Source organism: Heterocephalus glaber, unplaced genomic scaffold (genome assembly GCF_053883595.1).
Source record: "Heterocephalus glaber isolate CG9 unplaced genomic scaffold, H.glaber_assembly_v1.0 deba00001610, whole genome shotgun sequence".
Taxonomy (NCBI): Eukaryota; Metazoa; Chordata; class Mammalia; order Rodentia; family Bathyergidae; genus Heterocephalus; species Heterocephalus glaber.
Window position 1 is genome coordinate 15,617,220 of NW_028258381.1, and position 27,956 is coordinate 15,645,175.

The window sequence follows — 27,956 nt, forward strand, 5'->3', positions numbered from 1 at the left end:
CCATTGTGATGAGAAGATAACTTATTTAAAAATTATTGACCGTATGTACTAGGAAATAATATGTACTCTGTTATTCACTAGAGTATTATGTGTATTTCTGTTAGGTTCAATTTATTTTGATCTTTGGTCTGGTTTTCCTGTCTATTATTGAAAATGAATTAATATGAGAAAATGAAAAAATGGAAACAAAGTCTTTGTAAATAGGGAGGCATGGAGGGGTTGAAGGGAGAGTAGGCGAAGGAGGAAAAATAAGAACCAAGAGAGTATGTAAAGGTGCATATCTCCAATGATGAATGTCATTATGCTGTACACCTAAAATGTACCAATAAAAGGATATACAAAAAAAAAAAGAAACTAAAAAAAAAAAATGAGGTATTAAAGTTTCCAACTATGACTGCAGAAGTATCTGTTTTTCAGTTCTGTCAATGTTTGCCTTTCATATATTTTGGGAGTTTTTTATTTGGTGCATATGAATTTATAACAGTTATAGTTTGCTGGTGAATTGACCTTTTTCACAATTTTAAAATTAAATCTAGCTGGGGGTGGTGGTGCACACCTATAATCCCAGCATGGGGGAGGCTGAGGCAGGAGGATTACTGTGAGTTCAAGGCCAACCTGAACTACAAAGGGAGACCTTGTCTCAAAAAACAAACAAGCAAACTAATAAACAAATACAATCTATTTTGTCTGAATATTAGAATAGCCAACTCAGGTCTTCTTTAGTTACTATTTGCATAGAATGTCTTTTTATGTACTCCTGTTTCAGTCTGTTTATGTCTTTAGATCAAAGGATCTCTTGTAGACAGCATATATTTGAATTGCACTTTTTTTTTTTTTTTTTGGTACCAGGGATGGAACTCAGGTCCTTAGGCTTGCACAGCAGGAGGTGAAACCACTGAGCTAAATCCCTGGCCCTTAAATTGCACTTTTTAAAAATACATTTTGTCAGTCTCTGCCTTTTGTTTAGATAGTTTAATTCATATGTATTTATTTATTTCGGAGACAGGCTCTCACTGTGTCATTCAGGCTGTCCTTGAACTCACTTTGTAGGCTGGGCTGGCCTTGAACTCGCAGTAATCCTCCTGCCTCCACCTCCTGAGTGCTGCAATTACAGGCATTCACCACCATGCCTGACTAGTCATTCATGTACATTTAAAGTAATTACCACACTAGGTTCAAGGTGGTGCATGCCACTAGTCCCAGATACTTGGGAGGCTGAGATGGATCACTTGAGTCCAGGAGTTTGAGGCCAAGCTGGGCAACATGGCAAGAACCTGTCTAAAAAATAAATAACAAAATAATTACTAAGAAGGAACTTACTACTACCATTTTGCTGTTAATTTTTTAGTTTTAGGTATTTGGTTTTTGGTTTTTTTGGTAGTGCTGAGGATCGACTCTAGGGGCACCATTGAGCTACATCCTCAGCTCTTTTAAATTACTTAAACTGTCCTTGAACTTGTGATCCTTCTGTCTCAGTTTCCTGAGTAGCTAGGATTAGAGGCATGTGCCACTCTGTACCTGGCTATTTTTGTATTTTTTACAGCTTTTGTGTGTGTGTGCCTCATTTTTTCCATTATTGCCTTCTTTTGAGTTTAGTTGATTTTTTATAGTGATTCCCTTCTTATGTATACTTTTCTGTGTGTTCCCCAGATATAGTTACTTTGTGGTTACCATGGGGAGCATATATACCATCCAAAAGTTACAACAATCTAACTTGAATTGATGCCAGTTTTAATTATATACAAAAACTCTACTCAGAGCCGGGGATTTAGCTCAGTGGTTTTGACACCTGCTATACAAACCCAAGGTGCCGAGTTTGATCCCCGGTACCAAAAAAAAACCCAAACCTCTAGTCATACAGTTCTGTCACTTGCATATTAATGATGTCACAAATTATATTGCTATATATTGTATACTCAATAGATATAAAATTTATAATAATTTTTATGCTTTTGTCTTCTAAGTCCTGTTGATAATAAAAAGGGGAGTTACAAACCAAAATTACAATACCGGATTTTACATTTGCCCATGTAGCCAGGTATGGTGGCACATGCCTGTAATCCCAGCATCTGGGAGGCAGAGGCAGGAGATTGCTATGGAGTTCGAGGCCAGGCTGGGCTCCATAGTGAGTTCAAGGTCAGTCTGAAGGACATATCAAGACCCTGTCTCAGAACAAAACATGTTGATTGCCTGTGTACTTACTGTTACTGGAGAACTTTACATCATATGGCTGTGAGGATCCTTTTATTTCCACCTAAAGGGCTCCTTTTACCACTCTGTATGGCAGGTAGTGTGCAAACAAGGTCCACTCTGCTCCTTGCAATTCAAGGAGGCAAATGAGGGGAAAAGCAAAATAGGTTGCTCCCTCCCCGCGACTACGTCTGGCACCACTCTATTGCTAGAGTGCTAGAAAACTTTCCTGCCGTTTTTTTTGGTTTTTCGTTTTGTGTCAATTTTGAGACAGCTTCTCACTGTGTGGCTCAGGCTGGCCTTGAACTTGGGACAATCCTCCTACCTCAGCCTCCCAAGTGCTGGGAGTACAGGTGTGCACCACCATGCCCAGCTCTTCCTGCCTTTTTAGATAGCTTGTTTTGTTTTGTTTGAGTGTTGCTTGGTTGTTTCTTCATGTTTCTATGGAGAATTGAAATTGGCATTGATTTTTTTTAAATAGTAAAATTTATACAGAACATTTGGAAAATTGCCACTATCATTCAGGGTTGATGATTGTGCTGGGAGGTCAAAATATGTATGTTATTTGTGTCTGTATACATGTATGTTATGTATAAATGTGTCTGGGTATACATGTATGTTTGATATATGTGTACAGATTATCTGAAAAGCCTTAAAATACTGATATAGTATTGACCTAGAAATTCAATTCTTAGAAACATGGCTTGACATGTGAGGTGTGGTGGTGCACACCTGTAACCCTAGCACTCAGGAAGCTGAAGCAGGAGGATCACCACAAGTTCAAGGCCAGCATGAACTACACAGCAAGACCCTATCACAAAAAGCAAAACCAAACAAACAAAAGAAAGAAAAAAATGTGGCTTAAGGAAGTAATTCCACATTTCTGGCTATTAGGATGTGTACTGCCCACAGTCCTTACAGTCATGAAATACTGTCAGCGATATTTATGTTAGGGGATTGGTAAGACACATGATGATGTACCACACAGTGGAATGCTAACATTCATATTAAGGAAGGAAATTTAATTTCTGTGAACTTAATCAATATTTAATATTATTAAATATTATTAATATTTTTAAAACAAAGTTTATTTTTTAAAAATTATCAGACCTCTTCCAGTGGCAGATATTACTGCCTTGAATCAAGCCATTTAGCATTGCCTACGCCCCAAACTCGTCCTCACCCTAGTCCTCCTGAACTTGTGCTGGCGGTCTGACAAGTCCCCTGGTTTTGTTTTGTTTTGTTTTTTTGGTACCGGGGGATCGAACTTGGGACCTTGCACTTGTGAGGCAGGCACCGGAACCACTGAGCTAAATCTCCAGCCCCAAAGCAGCCTTCTGTTATATTTGTCCCACATAATTTTTTTTTGGTACCAGGGATCAAACTCAGGTCCTCGCCTTTGCAGGGCAGGCGGTGGAACCACTGAGCTAAATCCCCGGCCCAAGTCCCCTGCTTTACTTACTGCTCCCACTGACAGAGCTGTAATTGACCTGTGCACTCAGGCAGCAGCTGTGAGCATCCTCCATGTGAAGCCTGCAAGGAGGCTGAGAAACATTGCTTGGATTCTCCCAGGAAGGAAGGATATTCATCTTTTCCAGGTCGGGGATTTAGCTCAGTGGTTCTGGTGCCTGTCTCGAAAGTGCAAGGTCCCGAGTTTGATCCCCAGTACCAAAAAAAAAAAAAAAAGATATTCATCTTTTCCAAATACTAACTCATTTAATCCTCATGGAGAGGAAGGGACTTACTTGCCTCGTTTTTGGTTTTTTTTTAGTTTTTGTAGTACATAAGAATTACACGTGTTTTGGGAAATAGGTAACATATCATATTTTTATCATTTTTCAATACTCTTCTTCTCTTCCTCTCCTCTTTCTTCCCCTCTTCCCCCTTTTCCTGTTTCCCCAGCTCTAACAAGTCTATCTCACTGTTTCTTACCATCTCTTCTGTTCTTACTCTTTAAATTTTGGGCTTCTTATATAAGAGAAGCCATTCCATAATTAACCTTCTGCTTTCTGACTTATTTCACTTGACATTACAGTTCCAGGTTCCATCCATTTTCCTACAAATGAGAATTTACCCTTATTTATGGCTGAATAATATTCTACTATGTAAATGTAACACATGTTCTTTATGCATCTGTGGTTGGACATCTAGTCTGCTTCCATTCTTTGGCTTTGTGAGTTGTGCTGCTATAAACATGAGCATGCATGTTGTCTCTATAGTATGAGCCCTTTTTCCAATGTCTTGCTTGAGCTCCTAGAACTGTCAAAATGGTAGACCCTAGATTTCACCCCAGGTGTTCTGGCTCCAGGACTAAGGTTTGAAATCACTGCATAAAAATGGTTCTTAGCCCCGTAGAGGTGGCCCATGCCTGTAATCACAGCAGGAGGATCGCTGTGAGTTCAAGGCCAGCCTGAGCTACATAGCAAGATCCTGTCTCAAAAAAAAACCCCAAAACCCAAAAGCCCTTAACAGTAGTTAATGATAATGCAAAAATGCGATCAACAAATGGTTACACTGTCCAGAGCTTTTTATTAAGCATTTTTCACTTATAAGAGATTGTTTGTGGAAAGTCATTTTACAGACACAGTAACTGAAGCCCAAAAATTTATCACAGCTTGTGGTGATGTTATGCAACTGTACTGCAGGAGTTCCAGACTCATTAAAATTGCTTAATAATTCAATATAAAGAATATTCCTTAGCGCTCCATAATGTGATTTCCCACATCTCACATGGGGTACCAGAGAGCTCAAGTTAGAAGTGGGAAGTTACTGTGCTGGTCACTAGTAACAACGCCTGATCTTCAGAGGTAGAGGAGAGGCTTTTCTTCCGGAAATAAACTCAAACCGCAGAGCTTCGGACTTCCCCGGCCCCGGAGAGGGTCGCTGCCCGGCCATCCCAACCGTCACCGCCTCTTGGAGCCGGGCCCGGAGCGCGCGGGCGGGGGCGGTCGAGGCCCCTCCCCGCGGTCGCGCGAGCAGCGGAGGAGGCGGGAGCGCCGAGGCCGCCGCGCTCATGGCGTCGCCCGGGTGAGTCCGCGCTCGGGCAGAGGCGTCTTCGCGCTGGGGGCGCTGGCCGGGCGGGGCGGGCCGAATGGTTCCTGCCCGCGCCCCCGGACGCGCCCCGACCCCCGGGCGCCCGGGCCCTGCTAGTCCCGCCCGCGCCCGCGGCCTCTCCACCGACCTTGGGCGGACGCGGGCCGGGCTGGGGTCGCAGCACCGGCGCAGGGCGGGGACGGCCGGAGACGGGGCGGCCGAGTGGAGCTGTAGGGCGAGGCCGGGTCCGGGAGTCCGCCGATCCTCGGGGGGCACTCGGGCCAGGGTCGCGGGAAGTCGGGACGCGGTCCTCGCGCAGGCCTGGGAGAGGCTCACCGGCCCTGGCGACTGTGCGTCTGGCGTCGTAACTTGTCTCGGTGGAAGTTGATGCTCTGTTCCGCCGTCGGTAGGACCCCCCCCCCCAGATGCCCCAAAGCGGCAGGGCACAGGGACAGCGCGACCCTGCCCGGGTCTGGAAATCGGTCCCGGATCTCATCTGCCCGGCCGGTGCCCAGGAACGTTCCATAGGGTAGCTGCGTTTATTCCCATAGTACCTTCTTTCTACTTTTTTGGTTTACACTGTTCATTCTTTTAGCAAATGATGGTCACAAACATAGTTTGTAATTTTTTTCTCAATTGGCTAAAATAAAACGTCAGGGATTCATTATTACCTTTTGACTTGGTCTTACTAACCACGAAACCGGAGAATAACAGAGTTACTCCAACCCCTTCATTTTGCAGAGGCGGAGAATTAGTCCCAAGGTCATTGCTTTAGTTGGTAACACTCCTCTCTGATGGTCCCCATCATTCCCAGGGCCTTAGACCCAGAGGCCGTGGGAGCAGTTCAAACTGGGTCTTTAGAGGGAACAGAGGCATCCGCAGGTGCAGGGCCTCGCTGGAGGGCAACAGGGATGTGCCTCTCGCAAGCAAGGCCTGAGCCATGCTGTGAAGCACTTTGAAGGGAGCTGAACTTGAACTTGCCTGCAGACTCCAGGCAGGTCATGGGCGGTGGGTGCCTACTGACTTAAGTGGCCAGCTGAGAGTACCCGGCCCTTTGAGCTCATAAATAGAACAAGCAGGGGCCCATCCTTAGGAAAGCCAGGTCGATTGACTCGGTTTCAAGGTCCCTTTGCATTCCTGTCCTGTTGGTCAGAAGAGTGTAAGGCAGCATGGAGTGGCTGAGCTGTGTAGGGCTGCCATAGGCATTTAAAACTCATCCTGAACTTGGTGTGGTGGCACTGTGGGAGGCTGAGGCAGGAAGATCACAAATTAGAGCCCGGCCTGGGCAATTTAGGGACTGAGACCCTGTCTCAAAATTTTAAAAATGGGCTGGTGTTGTAGGTCAGTGCAAAGGCCCTGAGTTCAGTCCCCAGAACCACCAAAAGGAAAACACACACGCACAATTCCTGGTGTATTTTGTGCCTAAACAACCTCCTTATAGACAGGAATTAGAGGAGGACTTAATGTTGGGGTGGTAATTCTGTGAGTAAGGCCTGAATAGTGTCCCTGTGATAAGTGGCATTTCATATTGGTGATTTGATCTACTTGTGTGGTAATTTGTAATTTTCTGAGGGGTTCGTATTGCAAAGCTGGGGTCATAAGACCTTTAGTATTCATTTTATGGAGAAAACTTTGCTTATTATGGTGTGCACAAATTTAGGGAGCATGCACATCTCTAGTCAGGACTCCCTCCCACAGGACCCCCTGCAGGCTTCAGTGGTAGGTGCAAGTCTGGCTGGGCGACAGTGCTTCTGGAGACCCCTAGCCTGTTTGAGTCAGCTGATTGCAGTCCTTAAACGTACACTAGGTGGGTATTGTGAGGAGCAAATCCTGATGTAAGCATTGGGATGGGAGCAGAGCAGCGATTCTGAAGGAGTTGCTTTCGTAGAGGGGTCTCCAAACCCGATGTTCTTTACTGAGTCTCCATGAGAGAGCAAGGAAAGAAGGCATCTTGACACTTTTTGAAGATCTTACAGATGTGCCAGGCATTGTGCTGAAGGAAAAGATGTGTTTGAGAAATGACCACAGCCCAGTGTATTTGGAGCTAAGGGGAGACCAGGGCCGGGAGGAGATGAGGCCAGATCACCGCTTAGAGCCTGCCTCTTGCTAAAGGGCATTTCCAGTCAACTCTGTTGCCCCAAGCTCTAGGAGAATCCCTGAGACAGCAGTGTGTTGGCACCGAGGCCTGGGACAAGGAGCTTACCCACTGGTGCCATCTGCCCTCTCCTGAGCAGGCCTCGTCCCTCCTTCGCTGGCTCTTGTTTTTGCCCTGGCCTGGCCTTCTCAGAACTGCCCACATCTTCCTTCCTTGCCTGGCAATGGTTTTTCTCCTGCTCTTGCGGAGGTTGGGGTTTCCCTGGGTTCCGTAGTCCATTCCTCTCACCCTGGCACATACTTTCTGCATGGTTGCATTCATTCCAATGCTGTTAGCTGGTGGTTCATGATTCACAGGTGGGCTTCCGGGCTCTTTGGGGTCCTGTGTTCCCTGAAAGTGTATGTAGTGTTGGTGTGGTGTGTATCTTCCTGGAAGCAAAGTCTTTATTTTTAAAATTATTTTTAATATAGCTTTCATCAGATTCTCAAAGACATCCTTACCTGTAAAATTACAGCCATCCATCCTGAATTCTTGGGTTTTCCTTTCCAACTGTACACTAGATATAGCTCCTCAAGTTTTTAATAATTCCTCAGAATTTTTAAACAAGCCTGAGTTACCTTAGTAAGGTATATTTTTTCAGATTATATTGTAAGATAATTTGAATAACACAGAAGGTATAAACAAAGTAAAACTCAAATGTAATTCAGGTTTCTATAGACCACCATTCTTTTTGTTGTTGTTGTTTTTGTTTTTGCGGTACCGGGGATCGCACTCAGGACCTTGGCGCTTGTGAGGCAGGCACTGAGCTAAATCCTCGGCCCTGTAGACCACCGTTCTTTACATTCTGGTGTCCAGCAGGTCCTGTGTATCTTCAGAGGATTAATTTCAAGATGCCCAGTGCGTGACTGAAACCTTGCCTGAGGCCAAACCCCTGTGTTGTGTTTTTCCTACACATACACACCCGTGATAATGTTTAATTTACACATTAGGCCCAGTAAGAGTAATAACAATAATTGCTACTGAAGTGGAACATTTGTAACAGTGTACTGTAATAAAAGCTTGTGATTTGGAGCCTTTGTTCAGTAAGGGTTACTGGAACACAAGCAGACACTGCACGTGACTGACAGGCTGCATCATGGATTCTCTGGAAAAAGGAATGGTTTATATCCTGGGTGGACAGCACAGGATTTCATCATGCTACTCAGAAGATGCACGAAATTGAAAATTTAGCAATGACTTATTTCTGGAATTTTTCATTTAATATTTCTAGGCTGCACCTGACCACCAGTAACTGAAGTTATGGAAAGCAAAGCCATGCATGGATAAGGAAAACTGTTTTAGATAATCTGTTACTCTTAGAGACAGGCGTATGGAAACTACTAGAGTCCTTTCCCGCTGCCCATCTGACAAATACTCTTCCTTTGTACTTACATATTATATTTGGTTTTTGCTCTGTTTTACATAAGTGCTATCATACTGTTCTGCATCTTGCCTTAAAAGACCAACTGTGTACCTAGAAATTCTTTCCGTGTCAGAATAAGAAACAAATCTACTTATGGGCCGGGGATTTAGCTCAGTGGTTCTGCCGCCTGCCTCACAAGCAAGTGGAAGGACCCGAGTTCCATCCCCAGTACCAAAAAAAAAAGGAACAAATCTACTTAATTTTGATGGTTATAGAATATTCTGTGGCGTGGGTAAATATATTTATGACTTTGCCCAAGACAGCACTGCCCACCTCTGTCTCTTGGGCATCTGGAGGAGATCCAAAGAATTGGGCTTTGTGGTCCAAATCCTCGCTGTTTAGGTTGATACTACTAAATTATCTTCATAAATGGTTATACCATCTTCCCTCCCACTACCAAAAGTTTTAGCAGTGTTTTTTTGTTGTGTTAGTGCTGGTGGGGTTTTTTGTTTGTTTTGGTTTTCTGAAAGAAGGTCTGACTATGTAATCCTGGCTGGCCTTGAACTTGCTAAGTAGCCCACACTGGCCTTGAACTTTCAGTCCTCCTGCCTCAGCCTCCCCAGTGCTGGGGTTACAGGTTTGTGCTGGCATTCCTGGCTTCATCACTAGACTTTAAGGGTTCTCTGTACCTCCTACACACATTGTTATCAGCCCCAAGAAGTAGGAAGCTAATGGCATCTTCATTCACCCAGTTTATAGAAACCTCATCCCTGTCCCCTTGTGTTCCCTCAGAAATATTCAGACTCACTCTGTTTGATCTGATTGGTAACATCAAGTTCTAACCACCCACATTTCCTAAGTAACATTTGATCTGCATAAGTGAACTCATAGTACTCCTCAGCTTTTCGTTGCAGAAAATATGGTCACTGTCACACTGAAATCATCCCACACATGGAGTGAGGCCTGTCCCCTGGAAGGAAAGAGCTCAGGCTGGGGAAGGAGGGATGCCAGGTTCAGGGGAGGAGCCGCAGGCTGCAAGTGGGTGAGGGACCTGGGGTTGACGCCAAGATTGTGCGATGGTCAGGGTGAGAAGAAGCTGGATAGCACTGGCCCCAGACAAACCTGGAGGTTCCTCTGTGGGGCTGGAGCCTGTGCCTGAGGAGGGGGCACCTGTGCTGGAGTCTTCTCTTCCCCTTCCCTGTCTTCTCTCCTCTCTCTTTCACCCACCCCTGACCTCGCATGTCTCTCTCCCTTTGTTGCTCTCCTTCCCTCCTGCCCTTACCCCCTGCTGTCTCCTGGCCTTGCCATCTCCTTAGGGCCTGTCCTTGGTGCTTATCCTTAACAACCTCAACTGGAGACCTCTGGCCTGCTCCTACCCCCTCCCTCAGGCACATCACCGCACCTGGGAAATCTTTTTTTTGGAGACTGGGTCTCACTATGTAGCTGTGTAGTTCCTTCCAGCTGGCCTTGAACTTGCTGCCATCCTCCTGCCTCAGCCTTCCAAGTACTGGGGTCACAGGCGAGCCAGCACCACCATGCCCTGGTCACACCTGGGAAATCTCAAGGCCTCTTCTACATTGGCAACTCAAAGCATTCCCATGAACACGCACTGGGCATTTAAAGTGCTTGGGTCTTTAGTTTTAGTCCTGTGTCTTCCCAGTGTAGGGAGTTCTGTCCCAATACCAGCCTCTTGCAGGGAGGGACTGGCTGAGCTTTCCCACTGCAATGTGGTCTGGACCCGGTGGCCCAGGCTGGGGGAGCAACAGACAAGGCGGATCTTGGCTTGGGAGAAGTGCAGTGGGACCCTTGTCCTGCTTGGAGTCCCGGTGGTGAGGTTCTCCGGCCAGCACCAGAGGAGGAACCTCAGGTTTCCTTGCCACCTTGCTGAGATGTAGGATGGAAGGGGAACAGGACTGGGAAGCGGTCACATCTAACCTCAAAAGCAGAGTTGTTCTTGATTATCCAAAACAGTTCATAATTATTGATTACACTATGGGGAGCAGGGGCACCTGAGACCGCAGTGTGGTGCTACGCAGCTGGCCGCACCTGCTTACCCCTGCGCGGTCTTGTCTTGCTCCACCCAGGGAACAAGCCGGGCTTTGGTGCTGGGCATTGGTGAGTGATAAAAACAAGGCCTGGGCCTGCTCTCAGGCTCGGCCCCCTTTGATCTGGGCCTCAGTGGAGCCTGGCCAGGGACTCTCCAGTCCCACCTGGGTCTCCGGTAAAACAAAGGCCTGACTGGCTTTAGAGGCCTTTTTTTTTTTAGCTTCAAGTGTATTTTATTTCATATAGGACAAAACACAAAATAATGTACTACAAGCAATACTTTGGTTTGTAAAATACTGTAGCTGCTTTATACAATTAAATAAAATTAAAGCTGTACCTAATTATAAACATAATAAAGAGAACATAGACTCTGAGATCAGAGGTTATCCAGCTGTGATAGTCAGGAGCTGGGCAAATGATTCACCTTTCCCAGCCATGATTTCCTTACCTGTAAATAAAGAGACTAACATTTCCAAACTTACAGGATATCATGAGATTTAATGTTTACTATGGAGTCTAGCATGTGTTAATGCCTCAATAATTACTTGTTATTACCATAATCATCCATTTTCTTCTTTTTTTTTTTTTTTGGTACTGGAGATCAAACTTGGGTCCTTGCGTTTGGACGGCAGGCGACAAAACCACTGAGTTAGATCCTCGGCCCCTCTTCTTGTTTTTTTTTTAAATTTTAAATTTTTATTTATTTATTTTTTTTGTAACAGGGTCTTGCTACATACAGTAGTTCAGGCTGGCCTTGAATTCACTGTGTGGCCCAGGCTGGTCTAGAACTCATGGCGATCCTTTTTCCTCAGCCTCCCAAGTGCTGGAATTACAGGTTTGCACCGCTACGCCCAGATTTTTGTTTCTAATATTCTGTTCATCTGGAAATTTTTCTTCAAGTTTCCTTTTTTCCCTCACAGTTTTATTCTGGCATACCTCCTGTGACAGGAATAAAACAAGGGTCTGGAAAACCAGAGGCCTGACTTTGAATCTACTTTCACACCAAATGATGGTGTGTGGGAGCACCCATTAGCAGTAGCAGGGATTTGCATTTTACAACATGCATATACTTAACGAATTAAAAACAATCGACTTACCATCATTTCAGAGCTTTATCTTCATTGCTAATTTAAATTCCTTTAAAAGGAGCTGAACCTATTTTTGCTCTAAGTTTACCTCTTTCTCTTCTGCACCTAGGTAACTTCTAGAACTGTACTAGAATTGAGATCCGGGTTTCTCATCCTAGCCGACAGTGGAGCCTTAGTGGGATGGACACCTGCTTTCTCCCCATGCCTCTGTCCCTTTGAGGCCCACACCTTCCTTCACTTCCTGTGGCCTTGGAGGAATTGTTAGGCACAGTACTTTCCTCTCCCTTCCCCTAGAGAAATGGGTGCATTGCTCAGGGAATCACTTGGATCTTCCCCAAGATTTGCTTTTTAACTAGTGGGCTCATAAACATAGAAATGATGTCAGTTAGAACTATTAGGACTGTAAGGAGCCAGGCAGTGGCTCATTTCTTATGTGTTGAACACCCAGGCCTGCTGAATCAGGACCTCCAGGTATTAGTACAAAAGCTCCTTAGGTAGTTCTGTTGGGCAATTGGAAAAAAAGAAGAAAGGAAAGAAAGGGGAACAAGACAAGGAAAGTTAGTCCTGGCCGATGCATCCTCTACAGAGAGGCAGAATGACAGGTGGTCCTTGCAGGCCTCACAGAGGTAGAGAGAACCACCTTGGGCCAGACGCGAAGCTGTGAGTTCTGGCCCTGCTCAGGCTGGCCATTATGCAGCAGTTTGGAGCAAGCAAGCTGAGGACCCTGACGGTGAAGGTCAGGGCATCTGCCCTGGGGGGACGGCTGTGTCAGAAGGTACCCGGGAGGGCATCCTGGGGACATAGGGACTTCGACTATTTCATCTGTTTTGTTGTTGTTGCTTTTTTTTTTTTTGGTAGCGGGGATTGAACTCGGGTCCTTGTGCTTCCGAGGCAGGCAGCAGAACCACTGAGCTAAAGCCCCAGCCCTGTTTTGTTGTTTTTAAGCAATTTACTGACAGTACTTCTCTGAGACAGGTTAGGTTACTTTTATAAATGATAGACCTTGTTAGGAAACTTTACAGATTCCTAGTTTCACTTCTAGAGTGACTTTATATTTGTTGATATACTTTTTTGGGGGGCGAGTGACTTTATATTTTGGAGATATTTTAATGTATGTTTTGAATACTGGCAAGAGAAAATCTACTCATAAAAAATTACCTCTAAGCAGTAGTCGTGGCTGAGTAGTTAAGGCAATGAACTAGAAAAATTACCTCCAGGTGGATGTGGTGGCACATGCCTGTAATCCCAGCACTCTGGGAGGCTTAAGCAGGAGGACTACAAGTTGGAGCCCAGCCTGGGCAACTTAGTCCCTGTCCTTGCCGTGTGTGCTGAGGTGGGCAGATCCCTCTCTTGGCCTTCTTTTTATGCTGCAGGGTGGTTCTGTGTCATTCTGCCCCAGCTAACCTGAAAAATACCACAGACTGAAGGCTTGAAGCACAGAAATTTACTTTCTCACAGCTCTGGAGGTCCACGGTCTCAGGGAAGGTCTTGCAGCTTTGGATTCTGGTGGGGGCCTTTTCTCTGTCCAGCTGCAGGGCAGAAGCAGCCCTCTCTTACAGGATGTCAAGCCCGTATGTACAGTCTCAGCCCCATCTCTAAATGAAATCACATGGGGGTGAAAGGTTCAACAGAAGCATTTTGGGGAACAGTTCAATCCAAGTATTAGAGAGTATAGTGCATGTAGTGAAATTGTAATAAGCATAAGCTTGTCCAGTATGGTAATGCATCCCTGTAATCCTGGCTCTTGAGAGTATAAGGCGGGAAGATCATAAGTTTGAGGTCAGCCTGGATTCTGACCCAAAAAAAAAAAACCAATAAAACAAGCTTGGCTCAGCCTCATTACAACCCAGCATTTTGAGGAGCAGCGCTGGACCCTCAAGCCATGGTGTGTGCCTCTCAGTAAGTTGTGATGGCAAACAGTTTGGTGCAGGAATAAAACACAGAATTTGCAGGCGTCTACACTGATGTGAATGAGCACAAACTTGAGGTTGCTGTCCGCATTCTTGCACCGAGGTAGAAAGGGATGAAGTGAAACTCCTGGGCCAGGGATTTAGCTCAGTGGTTCCGCTGCCTGCCTCCCAAGTGCAAGGTCCTGAGTTCAATCCCCAGTACCAAAAAAACTGCCTAGGGCACTGCCTGGGAGGTGCGTCCGGACCAGCCTCCAGGCTGTGAAAATCTGTTCTCCAGCCTCTCTCTGCCTGGCATTCTCTGGCAATGTCCTTGGGCCTTTGGGCCTGGCCTGCAGCTTCCTATTTTTAACTCATCCTGCCATTTTCTCTTTTTAAGGTAACCTTTTTTCCCCCCCTAATTAAAAAAGCAGTGTGTAACATGTTCTTTGCAGGAAACTGATGAGAAGGCAATGAAAAACTCCTGTTTTTAGCAGCATATCAGGGTTAGAGGAAGTCAGAGGTTTGCTCGGTGCCTGTGTGTAGTACTAAGACAGCAGGGACACAGTGAATGCTCTAGCTTCTGGACCCATCCTCATGGGGGCAGGAACCTCTAGGCAGGGGAGGACCCCGAAGGGATGCATTGGGTCCTCACAGGGAGCGTGCACTAGATGAAGGCAGAGCTTGCTGAGAAGCAGAATGGAGTCTCTCGGCCCTGTGCCTGCCCTGTGTGCCGCAGGCTGTGGTTTAGAATAAACTCAGGAGAATATTGTTTGACAGGCGCCAGATTAGCAAGTTTTGAGCCACCCCTTGTCTCACCTGTCCTGACTCTGACTCAGTCTCACTTTAGTAGCTCCATTAGTTGTTTAAACAGATGCGTCTATTAAGAAATGCAAATAAACTGGTGTCTTGTTATCCAGATATAGTAACCACCACTAACATTTTAGCCTTTTTATTTGGCAATCATTTCCACTTAAAGTTACAAAAATAAAAAGGGCCCTTCCAGCAGGTCACAAAGCACACATTCTGGTAGTAATCCCATACTCTGAGAGGCTGAAGCAGTAGGATTGCAAGCTTGACCCCAGCCTAGGCAACTTAGTGGCTTAGTGAGACCCTGTCTCAAAAAATAAAAAAGGGCCAGGGGTATAGCTCAGTGCAAAGGCTGGGGGTTCCATCCATCCCCAGTACCAAGGAAGAAAAAAGCCTCTTCAAGGTTCTCCTTTTTTCTCCTTCCCTCCTTCCTTCCTTTCTTCCTTCCTTTTGCATTGCTGGGGGTGGAACTCATGGCCTTGCTCACACTGAGCAAGCACTCTACCCCCGAGCTAATCCCCACCTGGATTTTCCAATTCTTAACATTTGTGCCTCACCATTGTCTTGTATCATTCTCTCACATACTCCTCCACTCTCATATATGTGTGCATTTGTAAGGGTACCATCCCATTTATGACCTAATCTCCACCAAAGCCCCACCTCTAGATACCACTTTGGGGATAGGCTTTCAGCATACAAATATCAGGATAATGTAAATATTCAGTCCATAGCAGAGATAAGTTGCATTCATCACCATACTTTTCCTTAAATATTTCAGTGTTTAAATTTTCTAAGAATACAGTTACTTTCTTATAGACATTATCATAAAATTGACTGCATCTATATTTTTGTTTTGTTTTTTTTGAGACAGGGTCTTGCTGTGTAGTCCAAGCTGACCTTGAACTCACTATGTAGTTTAGGCTGGCTTTAAACTCTCAGTGATCCTCCTACCTCAGCCTCCTGAGTGCTGGGATTACAGGCTGCACTACCACTCCCAGCTCATATTTTATTTTTGTTATCTGATCCGAACATTTCCTCTTCCAGCTCAAGATCCAGCCTAGAGTCAGGTATAGTGTTCTACTTTCATGTCTCTTTAACACTCTTCAGGCTGGAACATTTCCTCTGTGCATGTGTGTATGTGTCTGCCTGTCTACATTTTTGTCTATCTCTCCCTGTCTCTTCCTCTCCCTCTCCCACCTCTCTCTCTCCCTCCTCTCCCTCACCCTTCCCCTCCCTCCCATCTTCCCCTTTCCCCTCCCCTCCCCCTCCTGCCCACCCTCCCCTCCTTCTCCCTTGCATTCCTAGAGAATGAACCCAAGGCTTTTGCACTGAGCTACATCCCTAGCCCACTCCCCCTTTTTTTTGAAACAAGTGTTGCTAAATTGCCCAAGCTGTGCTCAAACTCCACCCCCCCACCCGCCTCAGCCACCCAGAGTGCTGGGATTACAGATGTGTGCCACTGTGCCCAGCATTAGTCTGTCTTTTTAAATGAAGTGTACACTTTGGGATGACACAGTTTTCTCCTCTGGCAGAGCACCCCTCATTTGGGGCTTGTCCTCCTGATTGACCATTGCTTTGCCTTCTTGGGCTTTCTAGAAGGTGGCAGAGGTGCTGTGCCCTTCTCAGGGTGCCACGGAGAGGGCACACAATGGCTGCCAGTCCTCATCACAGGTTTGTTTTGATTACCCACTGTGCCATCGAGCTCTTCACTGCCTAAGCACTGTTTCTTTTCTTCCTGTCACCTGCTGTGCAGTCTAAAAGATTTTTGGCACATTTTGTTTGATTTGCAGTACTGGGGATGGAATCCAGGGCCTTGTGCAAGCTAGGCAAGTTTTCTCGCACTGAGCTACACCCCAGCCCTAGAAAGAGACATCTTAAGACTGGGAAAGTAGTTTTTTCCTCACCAGTGTTCCCCTACAAGAGTTAGCATTTGTTGATGTTTGTTCTTGCTTGAACCAGTCTTGATTAGGACGATTGTGTAATGGGACTGATTCCTCTGTACCACCCCCATATTTAGCATTTGATTGTGAGCAAGAGCCTCCTCCATTCATTCATTCATTCATTTTGGTATGGACTCATTATTTCATAATTTTTAGTGCTTTTAAATTAATCACTGTATTTAGTTTTGCTTGTGCTCCATTGTCCCAGATTTGGCCAGGGGAACCCCTTGAGTCTGTGCCTGCATCCTGCGGAGTGTCCCAAGGCATTTCAGAGTGCTTCCTTACTTTCTGAACTAAGATGCTCAAGTTCCTGTTGTTCTCTTCCTGTTCCAGCCCTGGCAAAAGCCAGGATCTCCAAGGAGTCCTTATTTCTTTTAGCATGGAATGATACTGAAGGTACAAGGTGTGCACATTGCTATTGGATTGTCTTTGCTTGTGGCCCTTGCAGGGGATAGAATTAGGAAATGAATGTGTGTTCACACTCATATATACACAAAAACATGCATGCACACACATATGTGAGCATGTACACACATTCATGAGCATGCACGTGTAAGTCCCATTTGGCACCAGTGCCACAGTCCACTGTGCCTCTGCAAGTTTGGGAGCTTCTGTTCCATATTTATTTTGTGTTTTCTTACACAGTGAGAACTCTGGCTCCTGACAAAAGCAACGCATTTATTAATTTCTGTGGTACTGTAAAAAGTACCTAAAAGAGTGTTGTTGTTTTTTCTCTGGTACTGACGATCGAACTCAGGACCTTGTGCTTTTGAGGCAGGCACGGTGCCATTGAGGTAAATCCCTGGCCCAAGAGTGTATTCCTAAGTGAGCTATAGTTCTCAGATCTGCTTGAAAGAGTGCAGGGACTGGGGGTGTAGCTCAGTGGTAGAACATTTGCTTATCATGTGCTGGGACTGTGGGTTTGGTCCCTAGCAGGACAGGAAAAAAAAAACCCAAAAGGACAAGACCACCCTTCCCTGCTGACACTATAAATTCAATGATGAACATCCTTCTAGATTTCTCTATACCTAGAAATAAATATACACAATTTTATTAAATTGCAGTAATGTTGTTTGTACTTTGTAGCCTGACTCCTGTGCTAATCAGCATTATCATAACATCTTTCCATAACATTTCATCTACAACTTTTTGTCCACAAAAGGAAATCCATAGAATGTTTTGTAACAGCTGTAAAATATTTCACAGTGACCACAGAATATTTTGTAATGGCTGCAGATTGAGACCATAATTCTTTGTTACTACATTTTTATTTTAAAAGATGCCTAACTGTTTGCTATTATATATAAAGCTGACATCAACATCCTTATAACTAATTCTTAATTATTTCCTTAGGATAGAAGTGGAATTACTGGCCAAAGGGTATGTATGTTTTTATTGATGTCTTTCTGAATGGCTGTGTGTATGCTCTGGCCAGCAGCAATTCCAAGGGCTGGCATTTCCATGCTGGTCTTTCTCCACTGGGCAGCAGTTAGTCAGGGGGCACATTTAAAAGCAGAGATGCCCAAGACTGGCTCCCAGAGGGTCTGATTTCATAGATCTGGGGTTTAACCCAGAGTTTGTAGTTTTTAAAAGCTCCCCAACAGATTTTCATATGGACTGATTTGATAGGTGAAAGTGGTAGTTTATTATTTTAATTATTGTTTTCCTCTGAAATTCTTCCAGGCATTCAGATTTGGGAGAAGCAGCCCCAGAAATAAAAGCATCAGAGAGAAGAGCAGCCGTGGCGATTTCAGGTAAGTTGGATTGGGTGGACTTCGAAGCAGATGAGTTTCTCCAGTTTCATTGGGATTCTGGGTTCCAGCACCTGCCTAGGCTGGGGATCATGGACCTCAAAAATAAAAGTTAAAAAAAAAAGTTTAAAGCTTTTATCTTTCCTTTTACAAGGCTATTCCATCTCCAGATCATCTGTTCAAGTCTTTTGCCCACTTCTTTTTTGGTACCGGGGATCGAACTTGGGTCCTTGAGCTTGCGCAGCAGGCGGTGAGACCACTAAGCTAAATCCACGGCCTTTTGCCCACTTCTTAATGGTTGTGTTGTCTTTTTTGTTACAAAGTTAGAAGAGTTCTTTATATATTTTGGATACTGGACCCTTAAAACCATAATTACATAATTTGAATCATTTCCTTCCATGGTGTGTGTTGTTGTCGTCCCCCTCCCCCCTTTTTTCCTCTCTTTCCAATGCTGAGGCTCAAACTCAGGACCTTGAGCATGCAAGGCGAGCGCTCTACCACGGAGCTACACCCTGGTCCTCTTTTTCCTTTTTTTTTTTCAATACTGGGAATTGAAATCAGAGCCTTCATACTTTTTAAATTTTGAAACAGATCTCAAGAAGATGTTAAGTTGCCCAGGCTGGCCCTAAACTTGTGATGTTCCTTCCTCCCAGAGTGCTGGGATTACTGGCATGTGCCACCATGCCCAGTGATGCCTTTGATGCCCAAGAGTTTTTTATTATTTCTCTTTTTTTTTGGTACTGGGGATCGAACTCAGGACCTTGTGCTTGCAAGGCAGCCAGCAGCACCACTGAGCTAAATCCCCAGTGCCTTATATTTTTCTTTTGTTACCTGTGCTTTTGATTTCATATCTGAGAACCCATTGGTAAATCCAAGTTTCAAAGATTTAGTCTTCATTTTATCTTTTAAGAATTTTATGGCTTTAGCTCTTATATTTAGATCATCCATCCACTTGGAATTAATTTTTTGTGTATGGTGTAAGGTAGGAGTTCACTTTGCGTGCCTGTGGACATCTTTTTTTTTTTTTTTTTTTGTACCAGGGATCAAACTCGGGACCTTGCGCTTTCGAGGCAGGCAGCAGAACCACTGAGCTAAATCCCCGGCCCTTTATTTTGTTTTATTACAGGGTCTCATTAAATTATCTGGCCTGGCCTTGAACTTGTGATTCTTCTGTCTTAGCCTCCTGAATAACTGAGATTACAGGCATATGCCACCATGCCCAGCTTCACTTTTTATTCTTTTTTTTTTTTTTGGTACCAGGGATTGAACTTGGGTCATTGTGCTTGCGCAGCAGGCGACAAAACCACTGAGCTAAATTCCCAGCCCTATTTTTTATTCTTAACACCAAAAGCTCCAAAGTGTGAAGCGGTGTCTTAAATATTCATTTATGCAGGAGATGGTGGTGCATGCCTGTAATCCCAGCACTCGGGAGGCTGAGGCAGGAGGATTGCCTTGAGTTCGAGGCCAGCCTGGGTTACATAGTGAGTTTAAGACCAGCCTGAACCACATGGCTAGACCCTGTCTTAAACAAATAAACAAAACCAAAAAACCATTTACTGCCCAATAACAAGTATTTCAAAATTTGATGGAAAACTAAAGGGTGTGTGCACTCTAATAATGGGGGAGGTCACTCAGCTTGAATGAAAATGGTTTTAATTGCCTTCCTCTGAGTTCTTCCACATGAGCTTGTAACAGTTCTCTCTGGGTGCATTTTCTGTAGAAGGGCCTGCCCCACACTCTCCCCTTGTTCCTTGTTGAGCATGGTGCTCCAGCAGGGTCAGAGTTCAGGCTTATCTCCTCTCTGGGCCAGGTCCTGCCCAGCAGAAAGTCTAATGGTGACCTTGGCCCATGGAGCCAAGCCTTGCTGACCTCTGCCTCCCTTCTTGCCTCTTCCACAGTCTGCCTGTCTGCCTTTGGCATCTTTGCCATCTCCACCCCTTTGGCTACTTCGTGGATCCTTGACTTCTTGTATTTGTTGTCTGTCCAGAATCAGATCAACTGTTTCCCATCCCTAACCAAGGAAGGCTCTGTGTTCTGTGCGTCAGAAGGTTACTCCTGTTTCCGGAGCCCTCCCGCCCCATCTCTGTATCTCCAGTGTTTTCCATTCTCTTCCCTAGCCATTTCTCTCCTCGTGACATTTTGGATTCCTTGGAAGAATTTTTCTGGTGTCTTTCCTTCACTTTGAGTAAAATAACCTTTGACTCCTAGATATTGTGGTTTGAACCATGTGAGTCATCCTGTGTCCTATCTTTGGGTTGGAGGTTTGGCTCAGTGGTAGACACTTGCCTTTCATGAAGAAAGCCCTGGAACTCATCCCCAGCACAAGAAAAAGTAAGTTGGGAGTGTAGTCAGTGGTAGAGCGTGTGCTTAATTCATACCAGTCCCTCAGTTCAGTGCACAGCACCAACAATAAAATAAAATCAGTTTTGGAATGGGTAAGACCTTCACTTAGATCAGAAGTCAACAGTAAAATACACAAGAAGAGCTCTCCACCATACCATGCTGCCTTCCCCTGTGGCGTGCATTTGCAGGCAGGGTTTTAAGGTCCTTTTTTTTTTTGGTACCAGGGATCGAACTCAGGTTCTTGCACTTTAGAGGCAGGTGGTGAAACCACTGAACTAAATCTCTGGCCCTTAAGGTCCTTTTTTCCCAATATAGGTATCTGAGGAGCACTAATTAAATACATTCTGCAGTTAAATGTGAGTGTTTGTAGGTATGTCATGCTGTTAGACTCTGGACAGATACCCAGCCTGGGCTGGCCTCGAACTCACAGCAATCCTCCTGCCTCAGCCTCCGGAGTGCTGGGTTGACAGGTGTACACCACCACACCCGGCTTATTTTCATAAAATTTTACAAATTCTACAGGTGAATCCTAGAGAAAATCTCTATGTTGTATGTAGCTATTACTGCTTTGTGACATATATTGTGTTGGAAAATAATGAAATTTACATGGGGAAATCTGAAATCAGTTATACAGGTTGAGGATCCCTATTCTGAAAATTCAAAATCTGAAATGCTCCAAAATCCAAAACTTCTTGAATACTGACATAATGTCCAAGTAGAAAATTTCATACCTGACCTCGTGTGACATATCGTAGTCAAAATGTAGGTAGGTTAATACCATATAAAATTACCTTAAGATCCTATGTATTTGGTATATATGAAAAATTTATAAATTTTATCTTTAGATTTGGTTTATATTCCAGAATCACCAAAAATGCAGAATGCTTCTGGTCTTTGAGCATTTTAGATAAGGAATGCTTAGCTTACCAGGTATGGTGGCTCATGTTTGTTATCTCAGCTGCTGTATTCAGGAGGCTGAAACAGGAGGATTCCAAGTACAAGGCCCACCTGGACAACTTCACAAGACCCTATCTCAAAGCCAAAAAAAAAAAAAAAAGGGCTGGATGGGGATGTAGCTCAGTGCTCCTCAGGCTCAATCCCTGGTACCACTAAAAAAAGAAAGAAGAGAAAAAGGAATGCTTGGCTTGTAGTAGTAACAGTAAGTTTCAGCCACTGTATCCTCACTTGCACTCTGATAGAAAGGCTGTAACTTGCTGATGGAACTAAACCCCTGTGTTCTTTCCTTCTAGATTTGGAATGGAGAGAAATGGAAGGAGATGACTGTGGGTTCCATTATGGAGGTAGGAACTATGGGGCTGATCCCAGATTGGGTTGGGGAAGGAGAGAAGGAAGGAAGGGTTGGGGAAGGAATTGGAAAAATGAAGAATTACTGGGATTTTATAATTTTCACAATTGAGAGAAGTTGCTATTTTGGTAAGAAAGAAGGAGTGTTCTGAGTTTAGTTTAACTTACTTTGTATCAGCCAAAGGCAAATTGTTTGACACCTCATTTTCCTTTGCTTTTCTTGTAGATGGTACGAATGAGGCTCAGGACAATGACTTCCCAACAGGTATGTTTCCTCTTTCTGTTGGAGCTTCCTGTTGCGGGAGCGGGGGACATCATGTAGGCCGGTGAGTCCTACAACTATTGCATCAAGTCCTGAGGAGGCAGGATGCTCAGATCTAGGATGCCCTAGAAACCAAGCCCCAGGAATAAGCAGCAGCCCCCTGCCCCCAGCACACCTACTGTCATGATGACTTAGTGTCTCTGGAGGGTGAGCCCAGGAACCTTTTACCAAGTTCCTGAAGTAGTTCTAGTGCACAGCTAGGATTGAAAACCTTCATCTGATTGATGTCGTCACTTGCAGATCAGAAATCTGGACCCTGAGCTGCCAGGCAGCCCACGGAGGGCCACCTGTGGGCACGGTGCATACATGAAGGGGGTTTCTTGCTCTGGCTTTTCCCTCTTGCCTTTTATTGCCATGTTACCTAACAATAAAAACAAGTGTTCTCTGAACAAGACAAACAGTATCCCTCATTTCATTCAGACAGAACTGGAAACTCCAAGGAACTCATCCTACAGCTCTTCCTCCTGTGTAGCTGTTGTATGTATGCAGCAAGTGTTCTGTGTGCCATCCTCTATCACAATGCTTAGGACTCTCTGAGCCCAGTGTCTGGTGCTGTGGGTCCCCTGGGTCATGGGAGTGATCTGAATCTGTCGGTTGACTTCCCTGGGAAATGAGAGCAGGGCTGGATCAACCGGGGCCTCCTCTCGAGGTTTATTTGAATAGGTGGCATGACATACATTGCTTCCTCTCCTGGAGGAACAGGAGGAAAGCCTGAAGCTCAGCTGGACTTGTACTTTCCTTTTTGTGCATTAACATTTAAAGTGAGCTAATTATATGCAGCGTGAGCACTGGTGAAATGTCAGGTCAAGACCTGGGGTAGTGGTGATGCTGCTCTGAACATCTGACAAGTAAGATCTATATTGTATACAGTGATCTTGGGATACTTGAACAATAAGTGGATACTTAGTCCACACCACATATTCTGCTACAGTCAAAAATGGAATTATTGGTGTCAAATCTGCAAAATGTTGCTGAACTACAATTGTTGACTCTATTGCTTAGTGGCATCTTGCTTTTTTCCTTTGAAATATTCTCCAGCTTCTTCACAAAGGCAAAAGAACATTAACTAGAAAACCAGTGTGAGCTGTGAGTGTGCCCCTGTGGAAACTTCCTGGTGACATTGAGGGAGTGCCTGCGGGGCAGAGTGACTCAGCACTGGCCGATGTGGGCAGGAGCCGGGGCCTGCACAGCACCTGGTGGCCTGTGCTGCGCACTCTAACCAGTGGGTTTCGATCTCAGTGTTAGAGCGTGCAGATTTCTAGGGAAATAGGAAATCAGTGCTTTTACATGAACTCCCAATTCTTAAGTGTGGCTCTTCAGTTTCCTGGTTTTTTGTTTTTCCTTCTAACTTTGAAATGTCACACACACACACCTGTGTTTGCTGGTAGTTATCTTAATGGAGGGCTGCACTCCTTGCCCTGACCTCAGATCAGCCCAGGGGTCCCATTCTGAGGGGTGTCCTCTGACCCCTCCTGCTGGGCTCTGCCATGGCCCTGTCTGGAGAACACATGCCAAGCACTCACATCTCTTGTTTCTTTCCACAGTGGAGAGAAGCAGGCTGCAGGAAATGCTGTCCCTGTTGGGACTGGAGGCCTACCAGGCACAGAAGCTCAGCCTGCAGGACTCCCTGCAGATCAGTTTTGACAGCATGAAGAACTGGGCCCCTCAGGTTCCCAAGGACCTGCCCTGGCATTTCCTCAGGAAGCTGCAGGCCCTCAATGCCGAAGCCAGGAACACCACTATGGTGCTGGACATGCCTGCAGATGCCCGGCCGGCGGAGAAGGAGAGCCAGATGGAGGAGGAGATGATCTACTGGGACCCAGCTGAGGACATTGCTGCTGATGACATTTACTCCTTCTCTGAGCTGCCCACGCCCGACATGCCAGTGAACCCCCTGGACCTCCTCTGTGCCCTCCTGCTGTCCTCAGACAGCTTTCTGCAGCAAGAGATCGTCCTGAAGATGTCCCTCTGCCAGTTTGCACTTCCACTTGTGTTGCCTGACTCAGAAAACCACTACCACACCTTCTTGCTGTGGGCCCTGCGGGGTGTTGTGTGGACGTGGTGGTCCCAGACCCCAAGGGGCCTGGGCAGCTTCCGAGAGGACAGTGTGGTCCTGTCCAGGGTGCCCACCTTTGCCTTTGTGCGCATGGACGTGAGCAGCAACTCTAAGTCCCAGCTGCTCAACGCCATCCTCAGTCTAGGCCGCCGGCAGTGGGACTGCTTCTGGCACCGGGACCTCAGCTTGGGCACCAACCCCCGGGAAATTGCAGATGGCTTGGTAGAGATTTCCTGGTTTTTCCCCAGTGGCCGGGATGATCTGGACATTTTCCCAGAGCCGGTGGCCTTTCTGAACCTGAGGGGCGACATTGGCTCTCACTGGCTGCAGTTTAAGCTCCTGACGGAAATCTCCTCAGCTGTATTTATCCTGACTGACAACATCAGTAAGAAGGAATACAAACTCCTGTACTCCATGAAGGAGTCAACTACAAAGTACTACTTCATCCTGAGTCCCTACCGGGGGAAGCGGAACACAAACCTGAGGTTCCTGAACAGGCTGACCCCTGTGCTGAAGATAGACCACTCTCACGTCCTGGTGAAGGTGAGCAGCACCGACAGTGAGGGCTTTGTGAGGAGGCTGCGCGCCATCGTGGCCAGCGTGGTGCGGGCCCCCTGCAGGAGGGTGTCTGTGGAGGACATGGCGCACGCAGCCCGAAAACTGGGCCTCAGAGTTGATGAGGACTTCGAGGAGTGCCAGAAGGCGAAAGACCGGATGGAGAGAATCACCAGGAAGATCAAGGATGTGGATGCCTACCGGAGGGACGAGCTGAGGCTGCAGGGCGACCTGGGGAGGAAGGTGGCCCAGGTGGAGAGGGAGTTCTGCCAGCTCCAGTGGGCCCCAGAGCCACCTGAGAAGCACCGTGTAGAGCTGAGGCGGCGGCTGCTGGAGCTCCGGGCGCAGCAGAGTGGCCAGGAGCCCTCCATGGGGTTGCAGGATTTCATCGTGGGCATCAGCAGCCCTTCCGAGGGTGAGAGGCAGTACTTCCTGAGGTGGATGGAGTGGGGGCTGGCTCGGGTGGGCCACCCGAGGCTGAGGCAGCCCCCAGAGACTCTCCTTGCCCTGAGACCGAAGCTTGGAGGGGCCTCGGACTTCAGTGAGCCACTCTGGCCAGAGCCCCTGGGCATTGAGCACTTCCTGCGGGAGATGGGGCAGTTCTATGAGTCCGAGAGCTGCCTAGTGGAGGCCGGGAGGCTGCCGGCTGGCCAGAGGCGCTTTGCCCACTTCCCAGGCCTGGCCACGGAGCTGCTGCTGGCGGGGCTGCCCCTGGAGCTAGTTGACGGGGGCACCCTGAGCATCCCCATACACTGGGTCACAGGGCTGCTCAAGGAGCTGCACATACGCCTGGACAGGAGGTCTCGGCTGGTGGTCCTGTCCACCCTGGGGGTGCCAGGAACAGGAAAATCCACACTTCTCAACACCATGTTTGGCCTGCGATTTGCCACAGGGAGGAGCTGCAGGCCCCGGGGGGCCTTCATGCAGCTTATCACAGTGGCTGAAGGCTTTAGCCAGGACCTGGGCTGTGACCACATCCTGGCCATTGACTCTGGGGCGCTGATCAGTGGGGCCTTGGTCTCAGCTGGGGACAGGTTTGAGCTGGAGGCTTCCTTAGCCACTCTGCTTATGGGGCTGAGCAACGTCACTGTGGTCAGTTTAGCTGAAACAAGGGACATTCCACCAGCTATTCTACATGCATTTCTGAGGTTGGAAAAAAGAGGGCACATGCCCAACTGTCAGTTTGTGTACCAGAGCCTTCATGATGTGCCTGCCCCCAGCCCTAAGCCAAGAGAGAGGAGGCAGCTCCTGGATCCGCCTGGTGACCTAGGCAGAGCTGCCCAGGTGGAAAAGCAGAGTGGCAGCTTCCGGACGCTGGCAGGCCTGGCCTTCTGTGACCCTGAGAGGCAGCATGTGTGGCATGTTCCAGGCCTGTGGCATGGAGCCCCACCCATGGCTGCTGTGAGCCTGGGGTACAGCGAGGCCATTTTTGAATTGAAGAGATGCCTGCTAGAAAACATCAGGAATGGCCTGTCCAACCAAAACAAAAACATACAGCAGCTCATTGAGCTTGTGCGGCGGTTGTGAGCAGTCAGGTGCAGGGCCTGCTGTCATGGCCATTCTGGTAGGGTCCAGCGGGGCTGTGCCCAGGCACTTGCAAGGTGGCTGGTGCCTGCTGCTCATGAGAAGGAAGGCCAATGAAAGGGTGAGGGGGCTCCTAACAGTGTTAGAAAAAATTAACCTCCATACCAGCTCAGCAGTGCCAGCAGGGATATCAGAGGTCCTGGGTGGGGTGAAACAGCAGTAAGTTGATCTGTCTCTGAGCCCCATCCGGGCTCCTGAGGGCCAGCCCTCAGGACAGCTGCTCTTTCATTGGCCCCAGGAATGGGAGTAGTGTCTTTACTCACTGCCGGGGCCCCAATGGCAGGAACACCCAGTACAGGTTGGGGTATTCTGAGGAAGGAGAGGCAGCCCCTTGTGGAGCAACATTAGAGGATGGGCCACGTGATCCAACAACTCGCAGTGTGCAAGGCACTTCCAGAGCACTGCGTTTATGGACTGGTCTGTGAAGCCCTCCCTGATCCTTCCCCAGGAAGCGTTCATCAGTCACCCTGTTGTGCCCTAGCACTTTGTCATACCTCTGCCTCAGCACTTCATGGCGCATTGTCACTCGTGTGTTTACTGTCTACCCCTAGACTGTGAGTCCTTGAGGGCAGGGACTGAACATCATTCAGCCCTTTCCCCCAGGGCCCGACACACTATAAGCGCTTAATAAATGTTTGTTGAATGAATGAAGTCTTGCATGATAGTAGTGTCAGGTTCTGCCTCTGTGCCTTCATTGTCCTGTGCTCAGAGAGGACAGCGTCTGCCTGAGGACGGGTATGGAGACACGTAAAAATGCAACATGTAGCCCGACGTGGTGGCACGTGCTCAATGCAAAAGCCCTTACCACAAAAAAGAAAAGTGACACTTTCTCTCTTTAAGCAGAGAGGCTGTTAGTGGCAAGTAAAACCAAATCCCTTTATATTAGTTACCTCATTATTGCCCCATTGTAGGTTACAGAAGGAAGCCCCAGACTTCTACCCTGCATGGCAGAACATGAGTGGAGGGAGCCAGCAGCCCACACACCCATTTGGCCACGTGCCTTGGGGGTGGGAATTGAGAAGGTCTCACTATGTAGTTCAGACGGACCTTGAACTTACTATGTAGCCTGAGCTGGCCTCAAACTCATGGCAATTCTCCTGCCTCAGCCTCCTGAGTGCTGGGATTACAGGTGTGCATCATCAGGCCTAGCCTCTAGGCTTCCTCTAGCTACCAAGGCAAGGCCTGGCAAGGCCCCTCTCATATCCTCATCAGTGTCCTCTCCAGCCCACAAGACACCCCTGGAGCTAGATCTTAGCCAGGACCTTGGGCTCCTGCCTGAGGACCTTCCAGTGGAAGCCCTGCCTATGCCAGCCATCCCCAAGGGTCACTCTCACTTCACAGAGTCTCAGAGCCCCACCCCATCTGCATAACCAGCCCTAGGAATTTCTGCTTGATCCTCTGAGCCTTGCTGCTTAGCCCTTCGGGTAACTTTCTCTGTTTTTTTGTTTTGTTTTTTGTTTTTTTGGTACCGGGGATCGAACTCTGGTCCTTGCACATGCCCAGCAGGCGGTGAAACCACTGAGCTAAATCCCTGGCCCCTCTTTCTGTGT

The 27,956-nt window shown here is 46.8% G+C and overlaps 1 protein-coding gene across 8 annotated transcripts in view; it reads left to right on the top strand.

The window, feature by feature from the left end:
- Positions 1-27,053, top strand: part of Urgcp (upregulator of cell proliferation) — a 39,906-nt gene extending 12,853 nt beyond the window's left edge. For 2 of the 8 annotated variants that reach the window (XM_087196133.1, XM_004839944.4), the window contains exons 2-6: positions 17,844-17,870; positions 18,174-18,244; positions 21,835-21,885; positions 22,116-22,154; positions 23,756-27,053. In XM_087196133.1, coding sequence (XP_087052259.1) covers positions 21,852-21,885; positions 22,116-22,154; positions 23,756-26,349 — 2,667 coding nt within the window. In that variant the 5' untranslated portion in view covers positions 17,844-17,870; positions 18,174-18,244; positions 21,835-21,851 and the 3' untranslated portion in view covers positions 26,350-27,053. Of the gene's footprint in view, positions 1-5,125; positions 5,218-16,823; positions 16,894-17,843; positions 17,871-18,173; positions 18,245-18,284; positions 20,573-21,834; positions 21,886-22,115; positions 22,155-23,755 lie in introns of those variants that run through there. The other 6 variants (XM_087196131.1, XM_004839941.4, XM_021254295.2 and 3 more) reach the window with 6 other exon arrangements.
- Positions 27,054-27,956: the final 903 nt, after the last annotated feature.